Genomic DNA, 12,369 nt, shown 5'->3' on the forward strand with positions numbered 1-12,369 from the left:
AAATCTAACTATCACCTCTCTACTCTCCTTCCCAATCTTACAGCTGTATCAGTAGTTATTATAGGCTATTCAAAGCAAGGTCCAGGGTATGTCATCATTCAGTCCCTGTTCACTACTTGACACCCTAAAAATCCAGCGTTACTCCTTTCTAAATAAGTATGTTTTTAGGTCTGTAACATGAGGGGGTATATATGGTTTCTCCAACACAACCCATCTCATATCTTCCGCTTTGTGTTTCAATGTAAGGAAGTGTGATGTAAGCTTCGTAGACTGTTTATTGCACCGGATTGTGCTCTTATGTTCTGCAATTAGAGTCTTGACCTTTCTCAAGGTCATCCCGATATACCAGATCACATGCCCGTGCCATCTGAGGTATATCACGCGCTCACTGTTGCAGTTAGTGTAGCCAGTCAGTCTCCATGGTCTAATGGTGCCAATGTATATTTGAGTTGTATGTTCTGTCTGTGGGCATGCTGCACAAGACCCACATGGATAGTGGCCCTCTGCTGGTGGCATATCCCAGAGCCTTTGAGTATATGAAACCACTTTGTTCTGTGGTCTCGTGTGTACCAAAGTGTCCCTCAAACTTCTGTTTCTCTTAAAAGAGAATAAAGGTTTAGGGATTTTGTTATTCCCTATGTTCAAGATTCTCCAGTGTCTTAACACAGTTCACTGTATTTTGTTAGAGAGAGTACTGAAAGTACTTGCAAAGGTCATCCTCTCTAGTGTAGGTTTTTGGACCGGAGGTTCCAGCAAAGCGTCACGATTGTTATTTGCTGCTCGTTTACGAACTCTTCGGATCAAATGTTTTGGAAATTGTCTAGCTTCAAGATCTTTAGACGGGTTTTGTGCATGTTCCTCATATTTAGTGAGTTCTGAGCAATTGCGTCGTATCCTCAGGAATTGTCCCACAGGTAAGTTCTGACGCAATGCTTTTGGATGATGACTATCAAATCTCAAAAGAGAGTTCCTGGACATTGTTTTTTTTATATAATTCGCTCACTAAGCCCCCTGCCTTGGGAGATATCTTAAGGTCCAGAAAAGCAAGATATTCTTTACTATATTCCACCGTGAAATCAAGAAAGGTATTCCTCAGATTTAGTACATGGGATAATGTGTATCCACTTCCTAATAGATATTTGGTGTTTTAAATATCCAAACCGAAGAGACTTCTTGTCTTATTTCTCGATTCACTGTCACACTACGAATTTTGCTGACAACCAAAAGTGAATGCTATGCATGTATTAAGACGGCCATACTTCCATGTGCAGTACCCGATAATTCACCAGTAACATGTTATGCTTGATAAATGCTTCTGATTCTATTGCTGATGCCGATGGATATTCTGATCTAATGCATAAATTGCCAATGTATTTAAAGATTAAATCAGATAAGGGATTTATTAATACTTTTGTCTCAATTAGGGGACAGTTTCCAAGATCTCCACACTATGGGAGGCTTTTAAGACTTCTACCCTAAAACATTAGCATCCTTGTGTAGCAATTTATTGACGTTTAAGGAGGAACCGTACCAAGAGATCTGGTATCTGGTGAAAGAAGTTCAGGCTAAATGTTATGGAGAGGGGGAGCACCTAAGCCAGACACTGGCAGATTGCCTAATCCAAGGTGGGTCTCTAGAGTGATACATGCCCTGTCTGCATAAATCCAGAGTATCATCCTAATCTATACAGTATGATATATGCCAGGCTGACCACCTGCTTGATTACCTATCAGAAGCTCCTCTAGTCTAGTTTGAAACACATGAACGGAAACCATTAACAAAAGAAATCAGTGTTCATGTAGTCACTACCTATTGGGAGGGCGCCTTGCATGGATAGCCTGACCTGCAAATTTTATAAAGAGTATGTTGAAATATTGGAACCTTCACTGCTGGCTTTCTGTGGTGAAGTTAGAGAGCAAAGAATCTTGCCTGCCACTGTACAGGTCAGCTGTCACAATTTTAAAGTGCCCTTAGTGGAGCACAGCCACCAAGTTGGAGGCATGATCCGGGATGGCAGGCCATAATGTCAGACAGGTGGTTCCTGCAGATTGTTCAAAGGGGCTACACCCTACCTTTCCTGGCCACTCAGTACACCTTCCACCATTCCCAGAATGACTGAAGGAGACCCATTTGTCAATCTCACGGCAGGAAGTGCAAGCCCTTTCGGCCACAAGTGTTATCGAGAGAGTGTTTGCACCTAAAGGGTGTAGCCGATGTTATTCCTGCAAATACTTGCTGCCAAAGAAGGATGGAGGCTTTGGTCTCATTTTAGTACAAAAAACAATGGTCCTGGACCGATCTCTTAAGGATAATCGCTGATTGCAACAATAATTACTCAATTTAGTTAGAGCATCTAATTAGTCAGCTCGCGGAGACATGAAACAGATTTCATATGGAGATATAGGATGTGCAACAACCAATGATTTTTAAAAAAAGGCATGTATTTATTACATTTTAATTGAACAATAAATTAGAAAACTTGAAAAGTCAAGTCAAGTCTGAGATGAGTAGACAAAGGGTTGCTCCAAAAGGAACGTGCAAACAGGGTGCTAAAGTGTGGAGAAGTTTTGGAAATAAATTAAGTGAGAAAAGGAGTTCCCAAAGGATATTAAATGGCATATATTTACGAAAATGTACATCGGACTGTAAACAAATACATAGTCTGCCTGGCCAAACAAACTGTAATTTGTATAAACTCAGTTCACAAAATTCACAGAGAATCTGGAAATGTATCTCCTATAGAGGGGAAAAGGGCAACAGGGGATTAAAAGATCCAGGTGTGATGGGGGGATAGCGTTGACGTTTCGATCCGACTTGTCGGCATATGGAACTTCAACCTCAGCCCGCGGATCTTCCTCAGGACAGGGGACTGGAAGTGGGGCAACCCAAAAAGGATAGTTAAAGGGCAAGTTTACTAAATAGCCTCAATGTATTTAATACCATAGAACATCATGTCCATAATACCCATCTCAGAGGGCTATGGGTATGATTCGAGCCCAACGAAAATTGTGTGTTTTTAAGTGTATGATAACGTGTATATAGTTGTGTGAATTTAAGTGTATGATAACTGGTCCATGGCAGCAATTTCCAAATTGAGGGCCCATGCTCACCTATCCCCGAGATTGGGCCTACATCAGACTTGTTACTCACGTAAGGGCCTATTGACGTTGTACTTGTATTTATGTAAGAATTCAGTTCTAACTTAGTCAATTGCTGTGACTACATATTTGTACAGACGTAATACGGCGTCTTTCTTCTATGCCTGTAAGCCTTTACTGGGAGCAAACGCATGTGCATTGTCACCGCGTTCGTGACTCCATTTAACACTCCTGCGGGCAGAACTTCTGTTAGTTTCTACCGCGATGGAGACAGGAAGCTACCTCGGAGGAAATCTGGCATGCCTTGCACCACACAATATTTGTAGATTAATCAGGATGAACCTCTTATTAGGTTTCCCTTCTCAGTTTTCAGCTAAATAACTGTGCCTCGGCTCGAATTGACTCTTCAGCCCTTACTGAATCCCTGAAATTCAATTTCATTACACACCGCAATACTACTCCGGGTAAGTTGTTGACCCTGTGTATCCATTTCACTTAGCGCGGACCTTATAGCGTTAGTAATTCACATTATGGTTATTCTATTGATTTTATAGGAACTCTTGTTCTAACTAACTTGGAATTCTTGGGCGCCACGCCGCAATACTAAGGCAGGTGAGTTTTTTTTAAATTATATTGCTCAATTGGCATCCATCTTGGTCCAATTTCAGTCATGATGTGCACTTCCCTTCCTCTCGCCCCACATTCAGGTGGCTTTGTTGGGGTCGAATCATACCCGTAGCCCTCTGAGGTGGGTATTATGGATATGATGTTCTATGGTATTAAATACATTGAGGCTATTTAGTAAACTTGCCCTTTAACTATCCTTTAGGGTTGCCCCACTTCCAGTCCCCTGTCCTGAGGAAGATCCACGTGGCTGAGGTTGAAGTTCCCCATTTTGCCGACAAGTTGGATGGAAACGTCGACGTTATTTGGGGCATCCACCTAGGAGAGGTGGAGTTCAGAACTTCTTGAGCTGAGGGTCATCTGCTTGACATTGAAAGTATTTTTTCCTTCGACCAAAGGAAGGCTGTGAGATGCTTGCGAACAACATAACGACTATTTGGTATTGTAACAAACAAGGCCGGTTGTGTTCATGGACCCTGTGGCAAGAGGAACTAGGGCTCTGGATGTGGCTGAACCATCAAGGTGGTTTCCTGGGGGTGAACCACTTAAAGCCAGGGCACAAGTTCTCTTCTGTGAAGGGGCAGAACTTGGTGCAGTCTATTTGCCACTGCTGAGAATGTGCAATTTCAGCAGTTCATGTGTTGAATTTTTCAGTTTTGGCTGTGTTTCCTGGCCTTTGGGCTGGGGGGAGGATGGTGTGGGAAATTGGGTTTCTGTTGCAGTAACTCCCCGACTTTTTGCTAGATTTCTGATTCACTTTGAATTATGTGCCCTGCCTGTGTTCTTTCCCAAAACTGTATCGTTGTACCCACAATTGGCACATCTCTGGCCACAGGTAAGGCCCTTGTAAAAGGTACAATGTGTATCAAGGGCACTATGACCAGGGAAGGCCTCTAAGGGCTGCAGCACCTATTGTGCCACCCTTAGAGACCCTGCACCTTAAAACCCACACACTGGCATTGCAGGCTGCGTGTTTTGGTGAAGAGAAAAGTAAAGAATCAGCATGGCACACATCCCTGTGTGCCGTGCCATGCCTGCAACCCACTGCCTGAGATGTAGGTAAGTCACCCCTCTAGCAGAGTGCACTAGCCCTAAGGTGAGGGTACAGTTGCAGGAGCACTGTACTGTACCCCTACAGTGTCTAAATACATTCTTAGACCTTGTACGTGTAGTAAAGCCAAAAAGAGAACATGGTCTGGGAGTTGGACATTACAAACTCCACAGCTCCATAATGCTTTACTGAAACCTGGGAAGTTTGGTAGCAAACTTCTCAGCACATTAAACCCACACTGATTCCAGTGTGGGATTTACTGTAAAATGCACTCAGAGGGCATCTAAGAGATTTTTATTTAGTTATTTATGTATTGCCCCCTGAAAAACAACCAGCATGAATGGCTACCTGCCATTTGCCACCACCAGACCGGTTTCTAGACCCCTGGGTAGAGGGCCTCCGCTCTCTGGGTCCAGAAACAAAGCCCATCCCGGGCAGAGGTCTCATGCCTCCTCCCCCAGGATGGGCTGGGTCCACGAAGGAGAAGCTTCAAAGGCCTGCCACCTTTGTTAGCTGTCCCTGCCTTTTTCTACCCCCAGCAACCAGCTCTCGCAGGTTCTGACCCACTCTTTGGCTGGGAGAATCAGTGGGAAAACCAAGTTAGGAAGATGGGTGTGCCCACCTTTGCCAACCTCACCCCTCAGGTGGTAAAGGTGAGGTGAAGCTCACAACTCAGCCCCTCCATCTTGAGGATGAGGAGACAGCCAATTAGGGAGAGGCTCATGCCCCCCTCCCACTGGAGGGTGGCATAATAGGAAATGTACTCACCCTAACGAAGGGACCCATTGGTCCCAACCTGCACCGCCCTGTAACACCCCTAAATGTAGTATCTAGGGGTGACCCTGAACCTTGCCTCCTCATTCTCGAGAAGAAGAAAGAAAAAGGACCGAAGAGCTGGGCTGGCAGAGGAAGAAGAGGACAACAACTGATTTCGCCCCAGCCCTACCGGCCTATCCCGACTTCGACCTGCAACCAGCGAAACACCGGCATGTTCAGCCGTCCAGAGCCCCGAGGACCCTCCCTACCTGCACCAAAAAGACTGTCTCCCATGAGCACTGGATTTGCTCAATCCAAAAGACTCCAACACAGGCCACGGATCTGCAGTTATGCACCCGACGACCATGGCCCAAGTTAGTAGCCCAACACCACAAGGTCTCCCCAGCGATCCTGACTTGAGATCCGGTGCTCCCTGACCTTCCTCGATCATCTACCCAACGCCTGCAGCCTCAACTGAAGGCCAGCCACCCCCTTTGGCTAATGTCTGGCCTCCGCACCCGGCCGCCCTAGTGCCGCTGGTGGTCCACCTCAAGTGCCTCCTTGAAGCTTGGAGAACTTTGATTCTGACCCCAGACACCCAGCATTGTAAGTCGTTTACTTACCTGCAAACCGATAACATTTGTTTTCTCCATAGGAGCCCATGTTGTGGTTTTTACTTTGAAATGTTCAAATTGTCGACCTGCTTTTTGTATAGAACAAAAGTAACTTTGCTTTGAAACGTAAATTGTCTTACATACCTCTGTAGTGTAGGACCCATAGTGTAATATCTAGGCATATCGCCCCGAGTAGTCGATGTAACTAAAAAGTAATGCAAAAGTAATCCAAAGAAATTTCAAAGTATTCTACACTGTTTTGAAAGCAAATACAAACCTATAACAATACCAATTTTATCTACAGTTGCATTTCTATGTACAGCCTTGCATTTGAAAGTATATTTTACCTACCTGTGCCAAGTTTGGCTTGGTTGTAGAAATAAAACATAAGTATACCTTTTTTATACTTACCTAATTGGTCTGGATTCTGTCTCTGAGTGTGTGCCATCATTTGTTGCCGGAGTGAATAAAATAAATGCGTAACACACCCTATGATAAGCCTAACTACTCAACCACACTGCCACAAATAGAGCTGTTAGTGATTATCTAATTTTGCCTCTGCTATATCTTGGGGGTCCACAGGTCTCTGTGCACACTATTCCTTACTTTGGTATAGTATATACAGAGTCTGCTTCCTACAATTACCGCATTACTGCAAAATTGAAATGAGAAAAGCACTGTGTTGCCTCACAGATTCCATATACCAATTACGCTATACTAATTAAAATCCTTCCATATAGTCAGATGGCCTCTTCAGTTTGATTTTAACTGCTGCACAAAATTAATCCTTTCGCTTCCTGGTTAAAACCGATGTACATGAAAATGCCATTCCATACCAATATATGAAGATGAACAGAGTATGGTATGCTGTGTTTTTTTACTGTTGATGCAGGGGAGGGGCATCATTACCACTTCGATGCTTCGCCTCTTTTAAGTTTTGTCCCCTCCCCACTAGTGTCTGTGTCTGCATTTATACTAATGTATATTAAGAACTTCTCACAAGATCCTGCACAGAGGCAACACTAATTCTAATATTTGTGACTTCCGCCAAGATTCGTTCGAGATTTACAAGTAAGGATGCCTTTTGTGTTTATTTTTGCTATATGGCAAATTGATCGAGTTGATAAACTAAAATAATTGGGTTTAAAAAAAAAAAGTAAACCAGCTTCCAGCAGAACTGAGTGACACGTGTATGGTAAGTGTAACATTTCTTTGAGTTTTCACATAGTCTGTTTATTATGAACACAGTAAACAGATTACAGTTCATTTAATGTGTCCAGACAAAGCTCTATGGACTGCAATGCATTTGCCACTTTCCTAGGTAGCACCCTGGAGCTAATAATTTACCAGCTTCAACCTGTATGTGTAGTCTTTGACACCGTATTGTAAACATACGTCCCACAGGCTGCAAGTGGAACTTTTTGGAGGACAAACAGGGTTGTATTTTCACATGGCAGGAAATGCATAGAACTGCCTTCAAAAACCGAGATTGATGGATGGAAAAATAAATGCTGCAGTGTCCTTCGTGTGCTTGACCGCTTCAACTAGGTATTAATGAAAATATTTGCAGTGCACTGTAAGAATAACTCCTGGTAGGTCTAATAATACATTTAAAAACATGCTATATACCTCCTTCTTAAGCTTGGTCATCATGAAATGAACCCCTTTAAACTGCAAATAAGCGTGTTTGTTAAACTAGTTGAATTGTGAACCACATGAAAATTCTAGCGATAATGGTCATTAATACAAATAAAAATGTATACTTAAGAAATCATTCCTGAAATGTTTTCACTTGTGGTAGTAGCCCAAATAAGGACCATCTTCAATACACAATATGTCTACTTTGAAATTGAGATGACCCCTGGAGCATAAAACTACTTGAATGCCAGACAAATTGCATGTCAACATTGTTTACCCAATTTACTGTGAATCATGCATATTTCTACAGTGGAACTAATCACTTCAATTTTCTCAACTAGGAATCATGCAGTAACAAGAGTTGCATTACAGAGGAAATGAGGATTCTTCTATTAACAGGAAAGGTATGTTCTACCGATGTCTTTTATTTGCATTGTATGTTTGTGCTATAACAGATTCAGGGATCTTTTTTCCTTGACTTTAACTTCAGTGCACATAGTATGGAAAAATTGAACCATTCTTCACCCTCTGGAATAAACCTTTGTAATTTTGAATTTTCCACATTTATTTTAGAGGTTTCCAGGGTTGCAAATTCTTTCTCCTGAATTGCTTATAATTCTAGCATATATTATAATTACTTTCTGTAATTCATGCGTTTTCTTCTGGTTAGTTTTCATGTGAAAATCGGGACTTTCACTCCCCTTTTACATTTTTGCAAGGAAAAACATCTATCTAGTTTCTTTAGTGCCACCTAGCCCTAGTGAGAAAATCAGTTGTTAGTGAACAACAATGCCAGACCCATTTGGGATATACATGAATTCACTTAATTAAAAACATATTTTCACGCCCTAATTTATTTGCAATGTATATAAAAATAAACTTTTATTTCAGTTCATTGATTGACATAATGCTGCTTTAGAAAATATTCATTTTAGAAGACTGGGAGATTGAGTAAGGTGGAGTGGGGGAGAAGAATAGTAAGAGCAAACATTTTGAAATGATTTATTTAGAATGCAAAATGAGTTAACTGGATACCTATATTATCATACGTGTGTTTACTTAGCAATGAAATATATATAGCATAATCCACTTATCCACCTCATATTCTTTAGAAAATACCAAGACTTATGTCAATAAAATTCAGTTTGAAAGCTGTGTTGTACCAGCAATATTGACACTTCTAGCATGGTAATGGGAGTCCCTTCACCAAAAGAGAACTCTTCGCCTGGAGTGCTGTCAGACGCTGAGGGGTGCTCTGCCTTGTTGTCATCGAGGAGGGGGCTGCTTGTTGCTGTCTTGCCTGCGGGGAGTCGAGGAGGGCTGTAGCACGACGCGGGACTCTGTGTCCCAGGATTCCGTGCTCTCTGCCACCTGTGCTCGCTCCACGCCCACCCGCCCCGGACAGTTCTTAAATCCTCGCGGAACCCGCTGGCGCGGGTCCCGCTTCGCCTGGAGTGCTGTTAGACGCTGAGGGGTGCTCTGCCTTGTTGTCATCGAGGAGGGGGCTGCTTGTTGCTGTCTTGCCTGCGGGGAGTCGAGGAGGGCTGTAGCACGACGCGGGACTCTGTGTCCCAGGATTCCGTGCTCTCTGCCACCTGTGCTCGCTCCACGCCCACCCGCCCCGGACAGTTCTTAAATCCTCGCGGAACCCGCTGGCGCGGGTCCCGCTTCGCCTGGAGTGCTGTCAGACGCTGAGGGGTGCTCTGCCTTGTTGTCATCGAGGAGGGGGCTGCTTGTTGCTGTCTTGCCTGCGGGGAGTCGAGGAGGGCTGTAGCACGACGCGGGACTCTGTGTCCCAGGATTCCGTGCTCTCTGCCACCTGTGCTCGCTCCACGCCCACCCGCCCCAGCCCTACCATCCCTCATAAAGGAGGAGGCGCTATCCGCTACGCGGGACGCGAGCGGGACGCGCCGGATGAAGCCCGGACAAAGGGCGGACCGTCTGAGGCCGTCAGAGGCAGAAGGAGGCTGGGCTGGGCCACGTCCTTTGTTTCTGCTAGACCTGTGAGTACATATTCAGGTTTCGTACTCACTAAACTATGTCGACCCGTTCGGGTAAACTGTTAAGGAATGAAGGTGTAAGGGGGCCAAATGCAGCAAGCCCCATTATTGGATCTATGGACCGCTTCATTACCAGGGTGGCGGCGGTGATTGATAAGGAGATTGCAATGTCTGAGCGGCGTTTATCTGAGGTCTACCTCCCTTCGAGACGTTCATCCCTGGGGGGCGATGCTCAATCATCACTTATAACTGCCAGTACCCAGTTCCATGGCGATACTGCGCCTAGTGTTTTTGGTACTTCCTCAAACCCACCCCAGTTGGTTGACATTGAACAAAATATAGGCAGGCTAGAAAGTTTGGCTTCTCTTTTTCCAATAGTCACCATGGAGGATGATGGTCTTGGTAAACTGATTGCATCATCGTCCATCAACACCCCAAGTGAAGCCATTAGTGTTGTGGAACCTTTATTATCGTCCACCTCGCACTTGGGATTACCAGAAGGGGAGATAGTTAGGTCCCCCAATAATTCCCAAACAACCATCATTAGACAGGAGAATAGGCCCTTAAGCAAAAAGGTTCGTAAACGTAAAAGGGGCTGCCCAGTTAGACAGGCCGTGCTTTATCAAAATTCAAGAAAGCCTTTTGGAGTGGGTATGAGAACTACAAGGGTCAAAGCTACAGTGAAAAAACTGGCCATACCTGGGGATGTTGTAAACTCTCCTGAGGAGTCACACTCTGGCCCAAATAGTGCGAAACTTTTAAAGTTTACGGACTTAGCAACGGTAGAAAATATTCTTGAGAAGGTCTATAGACTCTTGAATCCGTTGCTAACTCAAGTTAAAGGCCTTGGGGATAGGATTGACAAACTCGAGCAATCAACCCTTGACGGCTTTCACTCACTTAAAGTAGCAGTTAAACAAACAAGTAGAGTGACCGAAGCTAAGAACCTGGTTGCAAGCGGAAACGTGCCTTCATCTCAGCGAGCCTCTAAGCATCCACTATGCTGTGAGAAGGGAGCTTCTAATAGTCCATCTACCCTAGCTTCCACATCTATTCCAAGTCCCAAAGCAGGACGTCAGCAAAAGGGTTCTCAAACCCAGTTAGAGCCCGATAAAAATAAGCCTAAGTCTCCCCGACAGAAGCAGCCACAGGTAGTGAGTGGCATAATGGAAATTCCTAAAAAACAAGGGGCATGTACCAACTCTAGCAGGTTAGCCTTAGAGAAATCCCCCAGGTCCGTCCCCCATCCTACCACTAGATCAACCCTTTCACTTGCCTCTAGTAAACAAGTACGACAAATTCCCCCAGTAAACCTTCCACCAGACTGTCAACCCTTTGCGGCAGTCATGGTTAATGTGCCTCCTTTAAAGGACGGCCAGTTGGAAAACCATCAATCACTTAAGAATAAGTGTATCCACTGGCTAAAGGCAAATAAGCCAATCCCGCTAGGTGTGGATGGCATTATACTGAGTGTCCGTAGAGTGGACTGGGTTGGACACGGGGAAAAAACACAGGAGGGGGACTGTATAATTGTAAATTTCCAAGACCCAAGAGTGGTACCATCGATTTGTACCCCTGTTCCTAATATGGGGGTCCCGGGGGTCAAAGTGGTAGACCTTTCCTTCTTTTATCCCAGGCAAATCATTGATTTTAGCGGTGGAAGCTTAAGTCCCCCTGTTCTTGTCCAGAATAGAAATGGGGTTTCAGGGGACACCAGGGAGAAAAATTTGTGGCCAGCGGGACCCATCTGACTGGAAGTTGGGCAGAGAGTAGATTCAGTGGAAATATTATCACTTAGCAAAAGTAATCCTACAAGTGGGATAGGTGACCTTATACCCACCTTGCATGACCCTTGCTGTCCTCACGTTTTCCCGAGGAGCTCTACAGGCGGGGACATTCCGGCGCCCTGCAGCACTCCGGCTGTGACGGACCTTGCCCTTAAGGTTTTCAGCTGGAATGTCGCGGGGATTGCAGGAAAGTTGCCCCTCCCTGACTTTATTAGGCAGGTTGACGAGCACTCTCTGTGCCTCTTTCAAGAGACATGGAGTTGTGTGCCGGTCCACAGGGTGGGTTTTTCCTCCTACTTCTCCCCTGCGCATGTCTCATCTTCAGGGAGGGGGCGCCCAGCTGGTGGCCTCCTTATCTGGGTTGCGGCATCTCTTGATTGCAGAATTATGAATTTCCCCACAGGTTCTCCTGACATTCAAAACATAACCATAATAGACCAAAGGGGGAGAGTTGTTTTAAACGTTTATAATGTTTATGCCCGGGGAACCGTGGGTGGGAGAAAGTCTCCTGTAATATCTTTACTCGAGACTTTGTTAAACAACACCCCATATAAGTCTCGTACATTGGTTGCAGGTGATATGAACTGTACGTTCGAGCCTTTGGGTTCGGACGTTTCCCTCGACCAAGAGGAGGAGGACACTAGGTGGGGGATTCCGGTTCTGGAAATCCCACCGATCAAGAGGTGGTCAGAAGTGGCGCTTCAGTTATACTCCCTGAGCCTTGAATTCAATCTAAGGGCTGTTAATGGGAGGACACCCTCGGATAGGCTGGGCGCACACACGTATAATAGGCCCGGACAT

At 44.8% G+C, this 12,369-nt stretch overlaps 1 protein-coding gene across 1 annotated transcript in view; it reads left to right on the forward strand.

Moving 5' to 3' along the window:
• Positions 1-12,369, forward strand: part of PDS5A (PDS5 cohesin associated factor A) — a 1,513,477-nt gene that overhangs the window by 1,248,750 nt on the left and 252,358 nt on the right. The window contains exon 29 of the mRNA XM_085642237.1: positions 8,123-8,185. Coding sequence (XP_085498363.1) covers positions 8,123-8,185 — 63 coding nt within the window. The remainder of the gene's footprint in view (positions 1-8,122; positions 8,186-12,369) is intronic.

The sequence above is a fragment of the Triturus cristatus genome, chromosome 2_2 (assembly GCF_964204655.1).
Source record: "Triturus cristatus chromosome 2_2, aTriCri1.1, whole genome shotgun sequence".
Classification (NCBI taxonomy): Eukaryota; Metazoa; Chordata; class Amphibia; order Caudata; family Salamandridae; genus Triturus; species Triturus cristatus.